General features: G+C 34.6%; 1 protein-coding gene across 1 annotated transcript in view; it reads left to right on the forward strand.

Moving 5' to 3' along the window:
- Positions 1-23,983, forward strand: part of nrxn2a (neurexin 2a) — a 614,491-nt gene that overhangs the window by 229,109 nt on the left and 361,399 nt on the right. Inside the window, exons 11-12 of the mRNA XM_073823970.1 lie at positions 2,479-2,860; positions 10,229-10,419. Coding sequence (XP_073680071.1) covers positions 2,479-2,860; positions 10,229-10,419 — 573 coding nt within the window. The remainder of the gene's footprint in view (positions 1-2,478; positions 2,861-10,228; positions 10,420-23,983) is intronic.

Below are 23,983 nucleotides of genomic sequence, written 5' to 3' on the forward strand. Positions count from 1 at the left end.
ACATAAATAATCAAGCTTCAGTGTGCTTTTGCATAAGCAATACAGACTTAACCCGTGTCAAAAGTGTACTCTACCGAGTTTGGGGTCTATACGATTTAAAAAAATAAATATATTGATTAAAGAAAATTAAAGAAATAAAAAAAAAGAAAATAATGAAATTTAAAAAAATACTTTTATTAATTAATAGTGAGAGTAAAGACATTCCTAATATGACAAAAGATTAAGATTTCAAATAAAAACTGTTCTTCTAAAGGTTCTATTTATCAAAGCTTTTTGAAAAAAGTAAGATATTTTTATGTATTTAAAATTAAAAAACAATTATTCAAATATCAAATATAAAAATACATTTATTTTGAATCAATAGTGACAGTAAAAACATTTCTAATGTTACAAAAGATTATAATTTCACATAAAAACTGGTATTTCGATCTTTCTATTCATCAAAGAATTATGAAAAAAGTAAACATTTTTTTAAGAAATAACTTTTTACGTTAATAAATAGTGAGAGTAAAGAAATTTATAATATTACAGAAGATATATAATTTAAATAAAAACTGCTCTTCTACACTTTCAATTCTTTAAAGAATCCTGAAAAAAAGATGTTTTGTTTATATAAAAGAGAAAAAAAAAACAATTACAGAAAATAAAGAAAATTAAAGAAATATTAAACAATAAAAAACATTTATTATTTTTCATTAGTGACAGTAAAAACATTTGTAATGTTACAAAAGATTATTTTAAATAAATACTGTTATTCTGAACTTTGTTCATCAAAAGATCGTTTTCAAAGAAATTACTTTTCTTCATACTTTAGTGATGAGAGTAAAGATTTTCTTATATATATATATATATATATATATATAAAATATATATATTTTAAATAAATAATATACAACATTAATATTTCAAATAAAAAAAGTTCTTCTAAATGTTCCATTCATCAAAGAATCCAGAATTTTTTTTTTTTATTTGATTTATTTATGAAAAATAAAATTAAATAATTAAAGAAAATAAAGAAAATTTCTAAGAAATTTCTAAAAAAAAAAAGAAAAGTCTAAAAATACTTTCTATTAATAAAAAAATATTTTTTTTTATTTATGTAAAACCAAAAAATCAATTAAAGAAAATAATGAAAATTAAAGATTTTTAAAAAATAAATTATTATATTTTTAATCAATAGTGACAGTAAAGTCATTTCTGTTACAAAAACGTCTAGGTTACGAAGGTAACCCTCGTTCCCTGAAGGAGGGAACAGAGACGTTACATGAGATCCCATGTAACGTCGTAGTGGAACGACTGAAGGGGAACTATTATTTAAATTTAAAATATTACAAAAGATTCATATTTCAAATATAAAACTGTTATTTTGAACTTTCTATTAATAAAAAAGTCTGAAAAAATGATTTTTTTATTTATATAAAACCCAAAAAATCAAGATTTAAAAAATAATAATTACTTAAACTTTTAATCAATAGTGACAGTAAAGACATTTCTAATGTTACAAAAGACTATTATTTTCAATTAAAATATTTTAAACTATCTATTCATCAAAGAACCTTGAAAAACTTGAGACATTAGTGAGAGTAAAGACATTTCTAATATTACAAAAGATTCATATTTCAAACAAAAAAAGCATCAAATCGGCATATTAGAATTATTTTTGAAGGATCATGTGACACTGAAGACTGGAGTAATGGCAAAAAATTATATTTAAAATATATTGAAATATAAAATGTTTTAATAACTTTAATAATAAATATTAAATTAATTTAAATAATAATAATCACAATTTTACTGTTCTACTGTATTTTTAAACAAATAAGTCCAGCTTTGGTGAGGAATTCTTTCATAAACATTCAAAAATCATACCGACCCCAAACGTTTGGTAGGTAGTACATATAATACAATGCACATTACATGACATTTAAAAAGATTTTTGTCTAAATAAAATTTAACTTATAAGTGCATGTAAACATCCTTACTGTATCCTAACCAAGTTTTGATCTATAAGTAACAAGATAAATTAGATATTTCAGAAAGTTTGCAAGACAGCTCCATCTCTTGTGAAACTATGAAATCTAAAATAGATTTTTGAATCAATCTCTTAATACTGCTTTTGCGAAATGAATCATCCAATCCATCAACAAAATTTGCCTCAAAAGAATAGTTCGCTAGTAGTTCAGAAATCACTATTTCAAGATTTTCGGTGAGTACCGACTCACAGATTTTCACATTCAGTGTACACAGACTTGCTGTTATTCATTTATCGCTGTGGTGACAACTGAAAGATTATATATAGTACAGTTTTTCCGATTTCGATTCATCTTGCACATTGCAAGTTCAGCGTTACCACACATCCAACTCTGAATTGAACATCAAAAGCTGTACTTGCCTTGGGATGGGCTCAGGCAGCACGCCATTCCCTCATATCATCAGCTTCCAGACCTGACTAATCGAGCATGTTTGGTTCCGCCACAGGCCAGATGAGCGGAGCACACACGCAGCTGGAGTTCCACCACATAGAGACGGGCATCATGACCGAGCGGCGCTTTATCTCAGTCATGCCTTCCAACTTCATCGGCCACCTACAGGGCCTCTCTTTCAACGGCATGCCGTACCTAGACCAGTGCAAGAATGGTGACATCTCCTACTGCGAGCTCAACGCCCGTTTCGGCATGCGTCGCATCGTGGCAGATCCCGTCAGCTTTCGAAATCGAGCCAGCTATGTGGCGCTGTCCACCCTACAGGCCTACGCCTCCATGCACCTCTTCTTCCAGTTCAAGACCACCAGCCCCGACGGTCTGGTGCTGTTTAACTCTGGAGACGGCAGTGACTTCATCGTCATCGAGCTTGTGAAGGGGTGAGTGAGTCAAATAATACAGAGATTTGTGTTGAAGCCCCTCCTCCTGCATTAAATAAAATGTTCTGCACAAACATCCAATAAGAAATGTGCTTAGAAAAGAAGACTGTGACTCCGCCCTCTGCTGTTTCAAGCCAATCAGAATAAAAGCTAATTTAATTAAATTTGTTCATTATTAAGGGACCTTTTGGCTTAGTCAGAGGAGCACGTCACTATTGGCCATACTCGTATTACTAAAAAACAGCATTAAGCATTAAAAATCCTATTAATAAAATGCATTTAATTAGAGTGTGAAGTTGAGATAGGAATTATAAAGAAGAGATTAGAATAGAAGATTTCTTAACATTACTGCACAAATAAGGAACTAGACATTTCTGAAAATAGGCAGGGTATTATGAAATGATAATAACGTTGAGAACTACCTGATTGAGAAAAGAGAGAGAGATGAAATTAGAGTGCAATATAAAGTTAAGCCTTAGCTATACCTGATGGAAAGCCTGAGGCCTGAGAGACAGAGAGAAAGACACCTTAGCACAAAGCAAAGTTTTCTGAACTATTCTATGGCCCTGCAGCAAAGGAAATTATATTATTTTCTAAATTGTTAGCTTGCCATCTCATTTGAATGTGATGAAAAAGACTGTGCATTGTGAAATAATGCTAGAGTAGCTTCAATTCAGTTAGGTTTCTTTCAAGTTAGCTGTTTGTGTAGGCAGTATACAGCAAGACAACTCAATCGGTTTTAGAACAGAGCTTGATTCAGTCTGATGATTCCTTCAATCAATAATCTCATCAAAAATGACTCACTATTGTGAAACATGATGTTCATATGCAGTACATATGCATTTTTTTTTATTTATTTTATTAAGAATAGTAATAAAAAATGGTAGCTTAATAATTCAGTCTTTAAAACGTTGCGGTATGCTATGAAAGCCTGTTTCAGCCGCTGAATAAAAAAAATCAAAGGCAATTGTGAAAAAATCTCTTTTTTTTTTTTTTTTTTTTCTCCGACTTTTTTTCTCGGAATTGCATGTTTGTGTCTTGCAATTCTGACTTTTTTTCTCACAATTGCGATTTTATACATTATCCCACAATTCTGACTTTTTTCTCAGAATTGCTTGAATACAAACTTGCAGTTCTGATTTTTTTTTAGAATTGTGTGATATAAACTCGCAACTCGAGTAATAAAGTCACAATTGTGAGATATGAACAGGCAATTCTGACTTTTTTTGAGAATAGCATGATATAAACTCACAATTGATAGTTATAAATTCAGAATTGCAAGGGGGCAGCCGTGGCCTAATGGTTAGAGAGTCGGACTTGTAACCCAAAGGTTGCAGGTTCGAGTCTCGGGTCCGGCAGGGATTGTAGGTGGGGGGAGTGAATGTACAGCACTCTCTCCACCCTCAATACCACGACTGAGGTGAGTCCCTTGAGCAAGGCACCGATCCCCCAACTGCTCGCCGGGCGCCGCAGCAATGGCCCACTGCTCCGGGTGTGTGTTCACGGTGTGTGTGTGTTCACTACTGTGTGTGTGCACTTGGATGGGTTAAATGCAGAGCACAAATTCCTAGAATGGGTCACCATACTTGGCCTCACTTCACCTCCTTTCCTTTCCTTAAAGTCAGAATTGTGAGATATAAACTCACAATTGTGAGAATTTTCTTAGAATTGCATTTGTGTCTTGCAATTCTGACTTTTTTCTCGCAATTGCAGATTTATATCTTGCTTGCTTTCTCAGAATTGTGTAATGCAAACTTGCAATTTTGACCTTTTCTCTCAGAATTACGGGATATAAACTCGCAATTGCAAGTAATAAAGTCAGAAATTTAGAACTGCAAGATATGAAGTCAGAATTGCGGGATGTAAACTTGCAATTGCACTAAAGTCAGAATTGTAATATATAAATTCGCAATTGCAAGAAATAAAGTCAGAATTTAAAGATATGAAGTCAGAATTGCAAGACATAAAGTCAGAATTGCAAGATATAAAATCAGAATTTCAAGATATAAGCTCGCAATTGTGAGAAAGTCAGAATTGTGAGATATAAACTCGCTATTGCAAGAAATAAAGTTAGAATTGAAAGATAGTCAGAATTGAAAGACAAAGTCAGAATTGCAGGATGTAAACTTGCAACTGTGAGAAAGTCAGAACTTTGAGATATAAAGTCAGAATTGAAAGATATGAAGTCAGAATTGCAAGATATAAAGTCAGAATTTCAAGATATAAGCTCGCAATTGTGAGAAAGTCAGAATTGTGAGATATAAACTCGCTATTGCGAGAAATAAAGTCAGAATTGAAAGAAATAAAGTCAGAATTGAAAGACATAAAGTCAGAATTGCAGGATGTAAACTTGCAATTGTGAGAAAGTCAGAATTATGAGATATAAACTCGCAATTGCAAGAAATAAAGTCAGAATTTAAAGATATAAAGTCAGAATTGCAAGACAAAGGCAGAATTGTGGGATGTAAACTTGCAATTGCAAGAAAGTCAGAATTGTGAGATATAAAGTCAGAATATCGCGAAAGTCTGAATTGTTAGATATAAACTCAGTTGCAAGTAATAAAGTCAGAATTGTGGGATATAAACTTGCAATTGTAAGAAAGTCAAAATTGTCAGATATAAACTTACAATTGTGAGAAATAAAGTCAGAATTGCAAGATATAAAGTCAGAATAGCGAGAAAGTCTGCATTGTTAGATGTAAACCCACAATTGCAAGTAATAAAGTCAGAACTGTAGGATAAAAAGTCAGAATTACAGGATATAAACTCGCAATTGCAAGAAAGTCTGAATTGTTAGTAATAAAGTCAGAATTGCAAGATATAAAGTCAGAATTGCAAAATATATACTCGCAATTGCGAAAAATTCAGAATTGCCCGTTTATATCTCGCAATTCTAACTTTATTACTCACAATTGCAAGTTTATATCTCGCAATCTTGGCTGTATAGCTCATAATTGTGAGTTTACATCCCGCAATTCTGAGAAAAATATTAAATTGTGAGGGGGAAAAAGGCAGAACTGGGAGATAAAAAGTTGCAATTACCTTTTTATATTTTTTATTCAGTGGCGGAAACAGGCTTCCATAGTGTGCTATCAAATTAGCATTTTAATTTTTAGATCAGTTATGGGTTTGAACTGAGGTGGGTGGGATTCTGTACGAGCCACTGACAAAAAGAAAAAGCCCTTGAGATCGAAAACAAATCTTATACTCTCCCACCCATGTGATATGATAAATCGAGATACTAAGACATATCCACTGACAGCTCAAAGTTCATCTTCAGTGCAATACACAGATTGTTGGTGATCTCATCCTTCAGCATACAAACATCAGTCTCAAGGGAGTTAGAGCTCAAAGGCCTTTTCCGACAGGACTAACGCACAGTTGTTTCTGTGGGAGAGCGAGATGCAGATATTATTGCAGAAACTCCCAGAAGACACAGCAGATATTCGAGAGATCACATGTAAGCAGCTAGTTACACACTTTAGAATATGAGAGGCATCCAGATGAAGTTAAGCCGCCATGCTAAACAGCGCGTTTAAGTTTGCGATTAGTTAAGAGACATTACTTGGATGTGAATCATAGCCGTGGGAGGGTGAGTCAAGTTGAATTATAAGATTCACACATTTGTCTCCTTGGCATTTAGTTAAAGGTACAAGGAGGAGGAGAATCGCTTGATGAATCATTGCAGGATAGGGGCCATATTTAAATTTAAACAAACTCTGCTTTTGGTTATGCGTAGATGCTGATCGGTATCTGCTAGGAAGGAGCTCACCGTGAGTTATTCTTTGACGTGCGAGCGTACGCCCGATGACTCTGAGGCGACTGTGTCTGCTCGTCAATCAAGAGCAATTTCAGAGGAACGATTGCGTAGATTTCTATTCTAAGCCTCAGATACTGCAATCGACTCACAAGAAAAGTGCAAATCCATTTCGCAAAGATAAAGTAAGCACTGGTGACCTTGATGAAAAAAGAGCAGCTCTTAATTACATGTAATGTAAGTGTTATTTGATTAACGGTATTCTATTTATTGGCAGCCCACTCTGTTCCCAACCCACATGCCAAAGCCGCCACGTGGGAGATCCGCAGTCTCGGATCAGATATTTTTTTTTTTCCCATCAGCCTAGTAAAAGATTGTTCAGCTCATTCGTACTGCTTATGCCAAACACAGCAGGTACAACAACCTGATTTGCTGTATGAATTTATTCCATTGGGCAAAAACGAAGAGTGAAAAAGGGGAAGGTGCCTCAGATGTTTAACTTCCTCATCCGCAGTGGTCCAGAAAGTCAGTCATTCAGTAAGCAATTAGACAGCAGGTGGCCTTGCCTCTCACCGGAGTCTGCACAAGCATGTGAAATGAGAGAGCGCTAATGAGCACACTTTCTCTCTCTCTTTCTCTTTTTCTTGCTTTCTCTGCAGTATCTTGATGTATGAACTGAGAGCAGCTACCAACATTTGCAAATTTTTATGTTTATACAGTAGTCTGAATAAATATTAGCAGTGCACTGTATATCTCCATGACCTCGTCGGGTTTTTTTTTTTTTTTTTTTTTGGCATCAGTTTGAATAGAGCACAAGAGTTCCCTCAGTTCTGTATTTTTCACATTTAGGCATTTCAGACAATTCTACAATAAAAAGCTGCACAAACAACTCAGAGATGAATCACAGTATTATAACATTTAGTTGAAAACAAAAAACTATTTGAAAAGTGGAAAAAGCTACAAGACGGTGTATCCAATGTCTTATGAGGGATTGAACTACAGCTGCAGTTACTTTTGAGCTCTATTGCTGAAATTCCCCATTCTATGAGGAAAGATGATTTCTCATAAGGTATATTTCAGTGCTAAACAACCTGAAGCTCATGGTAAGTTTTTTTTTTTTTTTTTTTTTTTTTTTGAAAGATTTGGAAATTATCCAACCCAGGCATTGGAAAAACTTGCCTGCGGTGACATTTCTGCAAAATGGTACTGCTATGCTTCTTGTACGTTTCACAACACTTTGAAATGTCCAATGGTGCTTAGATTTAAACAGGTGAACATAAATGTGGCACAGTTTTATTTTGTTAGTGTACATTTGTTTGTACATATTACAGCAGTTTGTAATCGGTTAATCTTCCATCACATTTGAAAATGCGGTACCACCTACACTAAACCCTACCGCAACCCTAAAAATACTGTTAACACAAGCAAACGTGAGATACAAATACACTGCTGAAGCAGTGTTATTTTGGCTTGCTTCAAGTCTTTTTTTATCTTGACTTGTGATGCGTAGTGCTTGGGTACAAGCCCTATGAAACACAAGTGCAAAGCTGTACCAGGTGAGCTATCGAGCAATTTTACTATGCTGGAAAAGTTATACAGTTGAAGTAAAAAAATGTACAGAATCTGCAAAATTTTACCAAAATAAGAGGGATCATACAAAATGCATGTTATTTTTTTATTATTATTTAGTACTGACCTGATATTTCACATAGAAGATGTTTACATATAGTCTACAAGAGAAAACAATGGTTAAATTTAGAAAAAAAATAACCCTGTTCAAAAGTTTACATCCCTTTGATTCTTAATACTGTGTTGTTACTTGAATGATCCACAGCTGTGTTTTTTTGTTTAGTGATAGTTGTTCATGAGTCCCTTGTTTGTCCTGCACAGTTAAACTGACTACTGTTCTTTAGAAAAATCCTTCAGGTCCCACAAATTCTTTGGTTTTCCATCTTTTTTGTGTATTTGAACCCTTTTCAACAATGACTGTATTATTTTGAGATTCATCTTTTCACACTGAGGACAACTGAGGGACTCATATGCAACTATTACAGAAGGTTCAAATGCTCACTTATGCTTCAGAAGGAAAAAACATGCATTAAGAGCTGAGGGAGTAAAAACTTTTGAACAGAATGTACATTTTTCTCATTTTGCCTAAATGTATACATTTTTTTCATTTAGTACTGCCCTTCAATGGCAACAAAAGATACTTATATGTTTTCCAGAAGACAAAATAAGTTACATTTACCCTGATCTTCAATTTGAAAAAAAATTCTGCAAGACATAATGCATGGTTTAGTGTTCAGTGAGTGTTTAAACCTTCTGTAATAGTTGCATATGAGTCCCTCAGTTGTCCTCAGTGTAAAAAGATAAAGATAAAGATAAAGAGACTTTATTGTCATTGTAGTTATACAACGAAATTTGTTTGGTAGCTCACAGAGACCAGCAGCAATAAAACAAGAAAAGCAGCACAGATAAAAATATTAAACATAGTAAAGTAGAATCCTAGAAAACCAAAGAATCCGTGGGACCTGAAGGTTTTTGCTGAAGAACAGCAGGCAGTTTAACTGTTTAGGGCAAACAAGGGACTCATGAACAACTATCACTAAAAAAAAAACACAGTGAATCATTCAGGATAAATTCTGTGGATAAACTGTGGATAAATTCAACTACTATTTTCTCTTGTGGACTATATGTAAACATCTTTTATGTAGAATGTATTCAGGTCAGTACTAAATAAACAATAACATGCATTTTGCGTGATCCCTCTTATTTTGGTTAAATAATTAACATTTTGTAGATTCTGAAAGGGGGATGTAAACTTTTCACTTCAACTGTACATGTGGAACTGGTTATGTGATGCAAATGTCAAAATGTATTAGTTTACAAAGCATGCAGTATGGTGAAAGAGTTTAAAGAGAGGTCATATAATTTATATAATTCCTATGTAATATATGAAGCATTGCATTTTAATGGGATAGTTCACCCAAAAAAGAAAAGTCTGTCATTAATTACTCACCCATGTCATTCCACACCTGTAAGATCTTAATTTACCTTTGGAAAACAAATTAGATATTTTAGATGAAATCCGAGAGCTTTCTGACCCTGCATAGACAGCAACACAACTGACACATTCAAGGCCCAGAAGGGTAGTATGGATATTTTTAACGAGCTTCATATCAATACAATTACGGTTGAACCACTGATGTCACATGGACTATTTTAATAATGTCCTTACCACCTTTCTCGGCCTTGAACATGTCAGTTGCATTGATGTCTATGCAGGGTCAGAAACCTCTCAGATTTCATCAAAAATATCTTAATTTGTGAAGATGAACAAGGGTCTTTCAGCTTTGGAATGACATGAGGGTGAGTAATTAATGACAAATTTTTTATTCTTGGGTTAACTATCCCTTTAAGAGACACTTTGCTGAAGCTGTTTACTGTTACTGCACATTGAGTGGCTGACAAGGTGGAAGTCTGTCTGTGGCAGTATTTCAAGCCTTATTACAGATATTGATTTGGAAGCAAAAAGGCAGTATTGTCATCCTAAAGAGGGTTGCCTGATTCCGCTGGGCTGTTTGATTGACAGGGGAACTGATGTATTGCAGGTACATCCATTATGTTTTTGACTTGGGCAATGGGCCGTCGCTCATGAAGGGCAACTCCGACAAGCCGCTCAATGACAACCAGTGGCACAACGTGATGGTGTCCCGCGATGACAGCAACGTGCACACGCTCAAGATCGACTCCCGCACGGTCACGCAGCACTCCAATGGAGCCCGCAACCTGGACCTCAAAGGTACTTCCTCTTATTTACAATTTTAAGAATGGGAAGGGTTTGAAATCCTTGTCCCTTTTAACAGTCATTAAGAGCCACACAGATCTTTCTTCCATCATTACAGTCAATATGGTTGTTTAGGCTCAGGTCTTATGACTGTTATAAACTGTTATCTCATTTTTAGGTAGGCTTAGATACATATTTGCTGTTTTACACTCATCTTGGGTTTGATTTCAAAGTCTTGCATTCAACTTTAATGAGCATCTTTCCTAATGGGTATTTACACAGCTTCCAGCTCCTTGTTTAAATCATGTAGCTTCTGAAATCTACCTTCCAGTATTTCTCACCGTTGCTATCGTTTTTCGCTGTTTCGGCTGTAATTAGAAGAACAAAGAGCAGCGCCTACAGGGGAAGAGAAAAAAACAACAACAACATGCCACTGACTTTGCATAATTTTTAGTGCTTTCAAACCTGTTTTGCTATCTTAAGCAGGTATTGCTTGACTCTGGGCATAAAAAAAAACTAACTTTCATTTCATATGAAATGTAGGAACATGAATGTCATGTATATTTAGTTATTTTCTTGTGTGTTGAAATGAAAGATTTTGATTGAAAAGACATCGGCAGCTATTGCCATAGCAATATCTGAGACTTTTCTCTATTCTGAGTTTTCACTGGCATCTGAGTAGAGATCTTGGCAGGCAGTCCTTAGTTTTGTGTTTTAGTCGACGCTAGAAGAAAGCTGAGACAAATTCACAAAAAGAAAACAGAAACCACTTTGTTTGTCAAGACCGCATAATCTAACCACTGAAGTGGATGGAAGGAGAATATGTCAAGGTTTTTTACAGTGCTTTTTTGAAAATGCTGATTGTCTGGTAATGTGGTAGATTGGAACAATTCCGAAAGGAAATAAAATTAGATGTTTTAAAGTTCGATTTATGACAGTGTTGTGTCAGCAGAAGGAAAACAACTACTTTTTGTCTTTCAGTTAAATGCATTATATATTTAGATTTTGTCTGGAAATATTTTAATGCCATTTTTGTTTTCAGTGATGTGAGCATCTCTTCTATGGTGAGAATATTTTGACTTTTTTTTTTTTTTTTTTTTACTTATAATAATTAGAATTTTAAATATAATGTATTATATACACTTGAGGTAAAATGTTTACATACACCTCGCAGAATCTGCAAAATGTTAATTATTTTACCAAAATAAGAGGGATCATAATCATACAAAATGCATGTTATTGTTTTTTAGTACTGACCTGAATAAGACATTTCACATAAAAGACATTTACATATAGTGCACAAGAGAAAATAATAGTTGAATTTATAAAAATGTCCCTGTTCAAAAATGTACATATGATTGATACTGTGTTGTTGCCTGAATGATCCAAAGCTGTTTTTTTTTTTGTTTTTTTAGTGATAGTTGGTCATGAGTCCCTTGTTGGTCCTGAACAGTAAAACTGAACAGCTCTTCAGAAAAGTCTCACAATTTTTTTGGTTTTTCAGCATTTTTGTGTATTTCAACCCTTTCCAATGACTGTATGATTTTGAGATCCATCTTTTCACACTGAGGACAACTGAGGAACCTATATGCAACTATTACAGAAGGATCAAACACTCACTGATGCTTTAAAACTTTTTGAATTTGAAGATCAGGGTAAATTTAACTTATTTTGTCTTCTAGGAAACATGTATCTTCTGTAGCTTCTAAAAGGCAGTACTAAATGAAAAAAAAAAAAGATATTTAGGCAAAATAAGAAAAATGTACACATCTTCATTCTGTTCAAAAGTTTATACCCCCGGCTCTTAATGCTTTAGTGAGAGTTTGAACCTTCTGTAATTGTTGTATATGAGTCCCTCAGTTGTCCTTGTCTCAGAATCATACAGTCATTGTTGGAAAAGGATCAAATGCTGAAAAAACAAAGAATTCGTGGGACCTAAAGGATTTTTCTGAAGAGCTGTTCACTTTAACTGTTCATGACAAACAAGGGACTCATGACCAACTATCACTAAACAAAAAAACACAGCTGTGGATACTTCAGGTAACAATACCGTATTAAGGATCAAGTGTATGTAAACTTTTGAATGGGGTCTTTTTTATAAATTCAACTATTATTGTCTGTAGTGGACGATGTGTAAACGTCTTTTATGTGAAATATCTTATTCAGGTCAGTAATAAACAAAAAAATAACATGCATTTTGTATGATCCCTCTTATTTTGGTATAATAATTAACATTTTGCAGATTCTGCAAGGTGTATGTAAACTTTTGACCTCAACTGTATACTCACCAGCCACGTGCTAGAAGTAGGTTGGATCCCATTTTGCTTTCAGTAGCCTACTGCCTTAATTGTTCATAACATAGATTCAACAAGGTGCTGGAAACATTCCTCAGAGATTTTGGTCAGTCCCAAAGGTGCTCTGCTGCAGGGATAGGCAATGTCGGTCCTGGAGTGCTGATTTAGATCAAACCCTGAAGACAAAAACCCTCCCCTGCCTAAAGTAATTCTGAAGACCTTGATTAGCTTGTTCAGGTGTGTTTGATTAGAGTTGGCGCTAAACTCTGCAAGACAGCGGCACTCCAGGACCGACATTGCCTATCCCTGCTTTACTGGATTGAAATCTAGTGACTGTGAAGGCCTTTTGAGTATAGTGAACTCAATTTCATGTTCAAGAAATCAGTTCAATAATTTTAGCTTTGTGATATGGCGTGTTATCCTGCTGCAAGTAACCATCACAAGATAGGTGCAATGTTGTTGTAGTAAAGAGCTGGTCATGGTCAGCAACAATACTCAGGTTGGCTGTGACATTTAAACAATGGTCAATTGGTACTAAAGAGTCCTATAGTGCAGCAAGAACATTTTCCTCACACCATTACACCACCAGCAGCCTGAACAGTTAATTCAAGGCAAGATAGATCCATGCTTTGCCTACCATCTGAATGTCGCAGCAGAAAGACTCATAGCCTAATTTTTCTGTTCTTAGCTGACAGAAGTGATATCCGGTGTGGTTTTCTGTTGTTGTAGCCCATCTGCTTCAAGGTTTGACGTGTTCAAAGATGCTCTTCTGCATACCTCGGTTGTAACAAGTTTTAGCTGCTTTCTATCAGCTCAAACCAGTCTGGCCATCCTCCTCTGACCTCTGGCATCAACAAGGCATTTTTCGCAGACAGAAATACTGCTCACTGGATATTTTCTCTTTTTCGGATCGTTCTCTGTAAACCCTAGAGATGCTTGTGCGTGAAAATCTCAGTTGATCAGCAGTTTCTGAAATACTCAGACCAGCCCGTCTGGCACCAATATCCATGCCAAGTTCAAAGTCACTTAAATCACCTTTCTTCCTCAGTCTGCTGCTCAGTTTGGACTTTAGCACATTGTCTCGACTACGTCTACATGTCTAAATGTATTAACTTGCTGCTATGTGATTGGCTGATTCGATTTTTGTGTTAAGGAGTTGAACAGGTGTATCTAATAAAAAAGCCTGGAACTGGGTATTTATTATATTAGCTGTTTTGTACAGCTAAAAATACCTGGACGTGGATGAGACTGGAAGCCAGACCCATAAAATGTACAAATGGCCGCACCTAGTATTACAAAAAGATAAATGTGGATATTTATATTATATAAATAGTAGGGCTATCACGATACCTTGATTCAATTTAAGTATTCAATTTAAAAAAAAAAAAAATCTTTGACTGAATCCATTAAACGCATTATTAGACCATTTTCCAAAGCTACAGGGTATATTAAAACCATTTAAAACTAATAATGAAGAATAATGCTATTGTGAATTAACAAAATGTTACGATTCAAATACATTAATATATGCAATGCAGGTTTAATACATGCGCTTTTATTATATGTATATTATGTATGTATGTAGGTTACGCATCTCAAAGTGCCTCCGTTCACAGTAAATGCTGATAGACACACTGTTATCATTTGTGTGTAGCGTCTCAAACTTCATCTTTGCTTGCTGTGAGTTTGGGTTTATAGAGGTTTTGCACTTATCATATTGCCGAAATTTGAAGGTAAACAACACAGTTAATGTATTACTGAATACATTGTTCTGCTAATTTATGCTGTCTAAACAAAGGGAAAAAAATGCGTGGAAGCTGCTAAATCACATAGAGAAGGAATTAGTAAGCAGTAAAGGGTGCAATATTTTGACAAACTAAAGTTAATAGATGGTAAATATACATACAGTCAAGCCCGAAATTATTCATACCCCTGGCAAATTCTGACTTAGTAACTTTTATTCAACCAGCAAGGTTTTTTTTTTTTTTTTTTTTTTTTTTTTTTTTTATTAGAAATGACACAGGTGTCTCCCAGAAGATAAGACGATGTACAAGAGGCATCATTGTGGAAAAAAATATTACTCTTCTTTTATTTACATTTGAACAAAAAGTGGCATGTCCAAAATTATTCATACCCTTCTGAATAATCAATTAGAAAAGCCTTTATTGGCTATTACAGCAATTAAACACTTCCTATAATTGCTGACCAGTTTTTTGCATGTCTCCACTGGTATTTTTGCCCATTCATCTTATCAATGAGCTCAAACTCTTTCAGGTTGGAGGGTCTCCTTGCCATCACGCTGATCTTTAGCTCCCTCCACAGACCATAAAACAGAAGAGCAGAAGTCTTCTTCTTTGTCCAGATGAGCATTTGCAAAGGCCAAGCGGGCTTTTGTGTGCCGTATCTGGAATAGTGGTGTCCTCCTTGGTCTGTGTCCGTGGAACCCAGTGGTGTGCAGTGTCCGTTGGACTGTCTGCCTTGAGATGTTGCCACCAGCAGAGCCCAGATTCATCAGGATGGCCTTGGTGGTGATCCTTGGATTCTTTTTTACCTCTTTCACTATCCTCCTGGCCAGCACAGGTGTCACTTTTGGCTTCCGACCACGTCCTCTGAGATCTTTTTTACAGTGCAGAACATCTTGTATTTTTTAATAATACTTTGCATTGTAGCCACTGGAACTTCAAAACATTTAGATATGGTCTTATAGCCCTTTTCTGACTTGTGAGCAGCCACAATGCGCAGCCGCAGGTCCTCAGTGAGCTCCTTTGTCTTAGCTCATTTACCCTGTTCCCAGTGAATCAGGGTAATTAGGATGCTTTAGAACAGCTTGGACTATTTGAAATGGTATAGAACTTTGGATTTTCCCACAGACTGTGACATTTTGCAAAGGGTATGAATAATTTTGGACATCCTACTTTTTGTTCAAATGTAAATAACTTGATTTTGATACTTTATTTGAACCAATTATTATTGCCTCATTGCTATTTTATGTGTATTTTAAGTAATTTTAAAGGCTATTGCTCACTTAGGTCTATTTTTATTAGCCTACCTCAAAAAATGAATTATCCGTTTACTCAATTAATCACCAGAATAACCAACCGATTGCTCGCTTGCCCAAATAATCGTTAGTGACAGCCCTAATAAAGAGTATTATATTTGCAAAAAAGTACATTTGTACACTATAAACCACAGAATATTACTTTTTGACAACGTGCTCATGGTTCACTTCCCATGATGCTCAGATAAAGACTGTGAGAAGGAAAAGTTTTAAAGCTTACAAAGTCTCCAGCACGAAAATCTAATTGTACGTCAACATGTTGCTTGAAGTACAAGAGTAATAAAGGCCAAATCAAATAAGGCCATAAAGAGCAAACTCCTCCTGTCAGGCTCCAAGGTCTTTTTTTTTATTTGGCTGCCCCAGAACAAGTCCTTTAAACATCAAAAGAGCAACTTCGCAGTACGTGTCAGTTGTAATTGTTCAAGCAATTATTCCGGAGAGAATGGAGAGTGGCGTAACAATCCCCAGGGTCCAGTGCTCTTCTCTGAAGTGTAAAATGAACATCCTCAGACAGGAAGGTGCTGAGATGTCGTGTTGTTTTCCGTGAGGGAGGCAGTGGAAAGTGACGCTTGACCTGTTATGTGTGTTGAAATGAGCATATGTGGAGAGCGCTCGTGACAAGCCACTTTCCACGCCGCCCGATAATTGAGTTTTTTTTTTTTTTCTTCCTCAAGGAACTGCTATCCAGCCCCTGTAAATGTTTTCTGAAAATTTGTTTTATTGACTTGGAATCCAATTGCTTTCCTGTTCCCCCTGGCGTGAGAAAAATCCAGGTGTTGCTATAAAATGTGAATGTCAATGAGTTTATTAATGAGCTGCTGGTGGCCAATTCAGTCGAGGCAAAGTTCTTCTAAACACACTTTTTTTATGTCATGGTGAGAACCTGGCATTAGTAGTAAACGCTGAACAAATGATACCTCAAATCACCCGGCTTGTTAAGGAGAACTGTGCTATTACTTTTCTAAGCAATTAGATACACAGTTTTCGCCTGCCGGATGGTAAAACTTTCATTGACTTACATTTGGAGGAAAGATCGAAGCCATATCGAAAGATCAGGATATCATAGAGACTGTTCAGCTGGGTAAACAAGCAACCACAAAGCACCAAACACAGTAGCAAACAATGTTCTGGCAAACACCACAACTTTATCATCTAGCATCATTTCTATAGAGTTGTTCTTTCCTTTATTTTACTTCTATATATATATATATATTAGGGGTGGAGCCGAAACCGAATACGGTATTCGGAAAGGCACAAATAGCGTATACTTATTTCGAACAAATACTTTAAAAAAATATTTGTATTCGGGAACAAGAAAAACTTTATATCAAAAAGCTGTGTTTCCTCATGAGTGAGTGACATTCACACACAGCAACAGAGAAAACTCCGCTGAGCGAAAAAAGACTTCTCTGCATCACTATTTTTGTTGAATAGATTTTTGTACCTTAACTGGTTTCCGGAGGCAGTTTATAACTTTCGGGAAGGGGAGTTTGATCAGGAGATTATTCCATTAGGGGCCGTTCACATGTAGCGTCTTTTGCGCGCTCAAGTTCGTTATTTAAAATGTAGACGCGCGGTATGCGCGCTCATAATGGAAGCGACGCGCTCGCGACGCGCTCGTTTTTTCCAGGCGTGTCCGCGCCGCATCGAGATAAAAACATCTCAACTTTTCAGAATGCCGTGAGCGCACCACGGGTCATGTGACAAGAAAACAACTAATCAGCTTCTTCCTTTCACGAAAAAATTTAAAGGAGAAGTCCGGTGTGATATTGACCTAAAGTGTGTTGAATCATTATACCGAGTGTTAACGTACCTTGCATATCTCATCTCGGTTTGTGTCCTGCACTCCGAAATCTGGGGTTAGTTAGCCGATGCTAACAACAGGTTGTCAATGAGGGTGAATAGGGCATCGGAGTAGCCATGTAAATAAATCACTGTTTTATGCCATTTACGAGGCACAAAGTAGCTTCACACTTCATAAGATAAGTCGAGTGTCGAGCAGGAAGGAAACTACAACCTGATAAGTTGATAACCTGATAAGTTCCTTCCTGCTCGACACTCGACTTATCGTGACTAAATTCAAGATGGCGGCGGCCGGTAAATTTCTTGCAGGTACTGTCTGTATAAATCTTCTTGTAAATAAACTAGCGGTGCTTTTTCAAAGTTCTCACTAGCTATGTTTCCATCCAAAAATGCGAATTTAACTTATGTGCAAAACTGGAATATCGCATAAAACATTTGCGCATAAAGCACCGTTTCCATCCAACGAGACAAAGAGAACAAAATCGTCACTTCCTGATAAACTTTCACTAAAAAAAAAAAAAAACTAGGAGAAGTCATGAAAATAATAATTTTCAGATTTCCCCAGCGGTTAATTGACATGTGACAACACGGGCAGTACCGGTATCACCGAGGGAAAGGTTGAGGGATAGTTTTCTCTCGTTTCCACGCTTTTATTCGCTTTTAAAAGCTTGTAAATGTCCGTAAGCATTTTACTTTCACTTTCGATTTAGCGGCAGTTCGGCGTCAATTGATTGAATGGACAACAACAAAACAGTACGACAAACTCACTTAGTCTATTTTAAACATAGAATTGTTAATTTATTAACAAAAACAAATAAATAACTGGTAAATAACTTCCACAAAGTTTAATTATGAGAAATAGACCTACTGAAAATTGGCATCACGGTGGAAACAAATAAATAAGAAACGAATGTTCTTCCAATGAGCTTCCAAAATCACCTTAGATAAACGAAAACAGTCAACAGGCCTTTTTACAATACAAAATACTTTTAAAACTAAATCTTTCGGCAACGTCTTGCCTTTCTCACCTTACTCCTAATGTGATAAATGAAATCGGACTCATGCCGCGGATGTGACTGTTGTTAGGCACACTGCATTGAGCAGCCGCGTTCAGTTTTTAATTGTACTGTTTGTTCTCTAACTGAACTAAATGATTTGTATTTCTATAAAATAATCAAAACGACCGCAGGGCCGGTGCCGTGGTGGGCAAGTGACGAAACCACTTAAGGAAACATTTCAGAATGACCAAAACAACATTTCTGATGCTGTGTAACAAGATGGGTCCGCTGGTTAGTCAAGTTATCCCGTTCCAGCGTGCAAAGTCACGTTACTTTTTTAATGCGTATGGAGGAATTTATTCGGTAAAGTGTTTCCATCGTAGTTTATGCGCATTTTTTCTTATTGGATAAAAAATTTATCCTACTTAGTTGTGCGCATAAGTTTTTTATGCGCATTTTCAGAATTTATGCGCATTTTCGCGTTTCCATTCAGAGATTTTTTTATGCGATATTCCAAAATGCGCATAAAATAGGTGGATGGAAACACAGCTAATGTCTCGTTTTAAATGTCAGGGCCCTTGGAAGTCTACCAATGAAGTGTGAAGCTACTTTGTGCCTTGTAAATGGCATAAAACAGTTATTTATTTACATGGCTACTCCGATGCCCTATTCACCCTCATTGACAACCTGTTGTTAGCATCGGCTAACTAACCCCAGATTTCGGACTGCAGGACACAAACCGAGATGAGATATGCAAGGTACGTTCACACTCGGTATAATGATTCAACACACTTTAGGTCAATATCACACCGGACTTCTCCTTTAAAAGCTTAGCCAAGATGGAGGAACAGCCAATCATAGCTGTTACAGGGATAACAGTTTTTAGTAGCAGAGCTACTGCAAGCGATTTTTAGTTTTGGAAATCCATTTATCCTTTGCTGAAACTTCCGCGTCTTCAGGGAGAGCGCAGGTAATGGTTGCTTAGCAACAGCAGACGCCATGGAAGCACAAGCTGCAGAGCGCTTTGGAAAGTCGGAGAAAGTGGCGCACCTAGCGTTTTCCATGCGTTTTAGGCGCGACATGTGAACGGCCCCTTATATGGTACGTTTAAGTTCTTGCTGTCTTTTGCAGACAGCAAGATGTATATATATAGAAATTTTCATTTTTAAAATAACTTTCTTTCTTACTTTCTTTCTTTCTTACTTTCTTTCTTTCTTTTTTTTATTTTTAATGCATTTCTATTTTTTTTTTTTCATTTGTATTATTATTATTAATTTTATATAATCTATTTTTGGTCAGTGGAGAATAAAAAAAGAAAGAAAAAAGTGGCAACAGACCCAAAATATTAATCGTAAAAATATGATGTCTATATAGCATTTTCACAAACACTGTACAATTTGTTGTTATATAACTATTTTTAGAGTATCTAGAGAGTTTAAATAATTCTTTCTTTCTTTTTATTTATTTATTTTTTTATGTTATTTTACATTTATGTTTTACTATTTTTGTGCAGTGGCAAAAAAAAAGGCAAAAATGTTTTGTATTTACGAATGTTATTCGTAAAAAGCTGTCTATTCATTTTCATTTCATTAAATGTTATATAACAATTTTATAACAAATATAACAAAAGTGTTTATAACCATTTAAAAAAAACGTTCTCATTTCTTTCTTTCTTTCTTTCTTTCTTTCTTTCTTGTATGCATTAATTAATAATTATTGTTATTTGTTCATTTATTTATTTTATTTATTTATTTATTATTAATTTTGGTTTCACTTTTGTTTACAATTTGGTTAATTTATCAGTTAATTATTAATTAATTTACTCACTTACAATTTAGGTTTTTTTGTGCTGTGGGAAAAATGTTGAAACTAATGGTACAATTTGGTGTTATATATCAATTTTTAAATTATATAGAATATTTCTTTCATGCATTAATTTATTTTGTATAAATGAATATAAATATAACTATACATTTATTTATTTATTTTATTTACTATCTTTACTTTATTATCTTTGTTCAGTTAAACTAACCAATTGAATAAATGTGTAACCAATTTCACCTATTTCAAAATAGATATTTATTTATTAAATTTATTTATTTAAGCATCATTTAGTCCTTTAAACTATTGCTAAATCTGACACGAAGACACAATCATTACTGTTATTGTTGGGGTTAAGGGTAAATAAATAAAATTTTAATTAAGTAGACTTGAACATTTTATGACGACACAGTATGCTGTTGAGGGTGGTTGCTAGAGCATTTTATTAGGTTGCTAAGTGTTATAGCTGGTAGCCAGGGTGTTTTAAATAGTTGCTCTCGTAGTCTCAATTATACTTTAATCCCTAGATATGTCTTGCTGCAACTTAAGCAAACTGGAAATATGTTTGCTTTAAAATTGTGTCTGCATCAAAAATGGTCCAGAATTTTCATGCCAAAGCTGAATACGTCAGGTGTTGGTGATTGTGATCTTTCCCTTGACACACAGCGCTAATCATCAACTGCTACTAGTGATGCTATAGTGACACATTTTACCCTAGATCCCCAACATGTGGAGATGCTGATGGCATGATGGGATACTTTTATAGGCGCTTTAATCCAATATGTCCACCAGCCTTGGAGCAGAGCCAAAGGTGTTTCTTTTCTGCTTTTCCCCCGTCTTCCATTTTTATCCAGCAGGGATATTGCTTCGTCATTACTCAACAGAGACGCATGACTGGAGATGTCATTTTTACAATCTCCCTGCAGTTCCTTCATATGAAAGCAATTGATTTTCTTCCCTCTCGCCCACAAAAGAAGCTCCGCTCTCCCGCTGCCCAGCCATCCATTGAATGACTAATGAAAAAAACTATTGGGTGTATAATTGAATATTGTGATTGAAGTCTGCTTAATAGTCTTTGCATAACAGTGAGACATACAGAGCTAATAACCATGCATGGGCTATTCTGTGTGAAGCAGACGGAGCTTTTCTTCTTTGAGTGCAGCGCTGGATCTGTACTGTGAGCTGGGATTTATTGTGAGGATGAGCTGGCGCAGACACAACATCTGTAAATGGAGGAGAAGTTTCTTTTTTATTGCCGTTATTTTTTATTTTTTGAAGCTGTGCCCTGGTGGTTAGCACATGTCTTCCAGAGATGTTTAGCCTTGGTGCTCATGCGAGAGAAACAAGCTGAGATCCTGTACTGCTGATACCATTTTTTTTTTTACCCTGAACATGTTCTCTCTGTTCTTCACTGTGGGAAAAAATGACAAAAGACAAAGAATATTATTGATAAAAAAAGATGCATGTATGTTGCTTGTATGATTTTTTTTTTTTTTTTTTGTGCAGCATTTTCTACTTTTTTCGAATATATTTTACATAAATATGCTATTTCAGTCTTTCCACTTTCCACAACTTTACAATTAATTAAATGCAAACAAATGGTTTGATTTATTAATAATTTTTAATTTGTTACCAATTCTTTCACAGTTTTCTACATATTTGTTTATTTGTATTTTTTATTATTTATAATAATAATAATAATAATAATATTTTTTATATAATACTGCTTTATTATTATTATTATTATTATTTTCACTTCAAAATTTTACAATTAATTCAATGTAATCAAATGATAGTTTAATTTATTTATACATTTTAATTAATTTATTTGTTGTCAATCAGAGTTTTCTATTTATTTATTTATTCCTCTTTAGAATTTATTATTATTATTATTATTATTATTATTATTATTATTATTATTATTATTATATAATTTCTCCACTGTTTGTTTGTTTGTTTGTTTATTCTTTCTGCTTCAGAATTTTACAAATAATTAAATGTAATGAAATGATAATTTAATTTTTTTTTAGAATTAATTTAGTTGTTACCAATTCTTCTACTGTTATTTATTTATATTTATTTTGCAATTAATTAAATGTAATCAAATAATACTTTAATGTATTTATCAGTTTGTTTATTTTTGAATTATTTATTTATTTATTTATTTATTGTTATTATTTTTCTACTTCAGAATTTTACAAATAATTTAATTTATAATTTTAATTGGTACTTTATTTGTTACCAATTATTCAGATTTTTTTATTTATTCTTTCTGCTTCAGAATTTGACAAATAATTCAATGTAATTAAATTATAGTTTAATGTATTTATCATTTTTAATTTGTAATTTATTTGTTACCAATTATTCTGCTGTTATTTATTTATTTATTTATTTATTTTTAATAATAATAATAATAATAATTATTATTATTATTTTTTTTTTTTTTTTTATTTATTTTTTTTACAAATAATTCAATATAATCAAATGATAGCTTAATTTATTCAAAATTTTAATTAGCTGTTTATTTGTTACCAGTTGTTCCACATTTATTTATATACAGTTGCAATCGAAATTATTGAACCCCATTGACCTGCAAGACATTTTGCTGCAGAGAACAAAATTTCGTGAAAGCAATTCAACAAATGGATTAGTACACTGTTGGAGGAAGTTTATTAATACACATTTCAGTAATTCTGAGAACGTAAGTTGATGAATAATGAAAGAAAATCAAATTAGCTCTAAATGTTCATGTTCAAAATGATTCAACCCCTAAATGTAAAATTGGGTGTAGAATCTTTTATTCTTTAAAACCACCAATAAATGCTGCCTGGAAATGCTTAAATGTGTCTGTCAACTCTCTACTGCAATCTTGGCCCATTCCTCACCTCAAAAAGCTTTCAGATCACTGATAATCTCTGGTTTTCACTTGGCCACAGCTTTCTTCAAATTCAACCAAATATTTTCAATGAGAATTAAATCAGGAGACTGAACAGGCCACTCAAGAACATTCTATGACTGATCCCTGAACCAAGCATAAGTAAATTTGGGTGTTTACTTTGGGATGGCTGACCTGCAGGAAAGTACATTGATCATCATCTTCGGTCTTTGCACCAAAGACATCACAATTCTTGGCAAAATGGCCTGATACTTCAAAGAATCCATGGTTTCCTTCATACGGTCATGTTTTCCACTTCATGCTACAGTAAAACAACCCCATAATTGGATCAGCTCACCTCCATGTTTGACCATGGAGATAGTGTTCTTCTGCTTAGATTTGCCATTTTTGCACCAGACATACCACTGATCCATACGCCCAAAAAGTTTCAGTTTGGTCACATCACTCCATGAAAACATTCTCCCAGAACTCCACAGGTCTATCCAAATTAATTTTAGCACGTTCAAGTCGGTCTTTTTTTTTGTTCTTCTTTGCCAAGAGTGGTATTTGGCAAGATGCCTTAACATGAAGGCCGTACTTGTCTAGTGTTCTTCTTATACACTGCATTGAAATGTTTTTCCTCCTTTCGTCGGGTCATCTTGCATGTCTTTGGCTGTACATTGCAGGTTTTTCTCAGTTGCTCTGATCAAACATTTTATGATATTGTGCT

The sequence above is a fragment of the Garra rufa genome, chromosome 19, assembly GCF_049309525.1.
Source record: "Garra rufa chromosome 19, GarRuf1.0, whole genome shotgun sequence".
NCBI classification, from domain to species: Eukaryota; Metazoa; Chordata; class Actinopteri; order Cypriniformes; family Cyprinidae; genus Garra; species Garra rufa.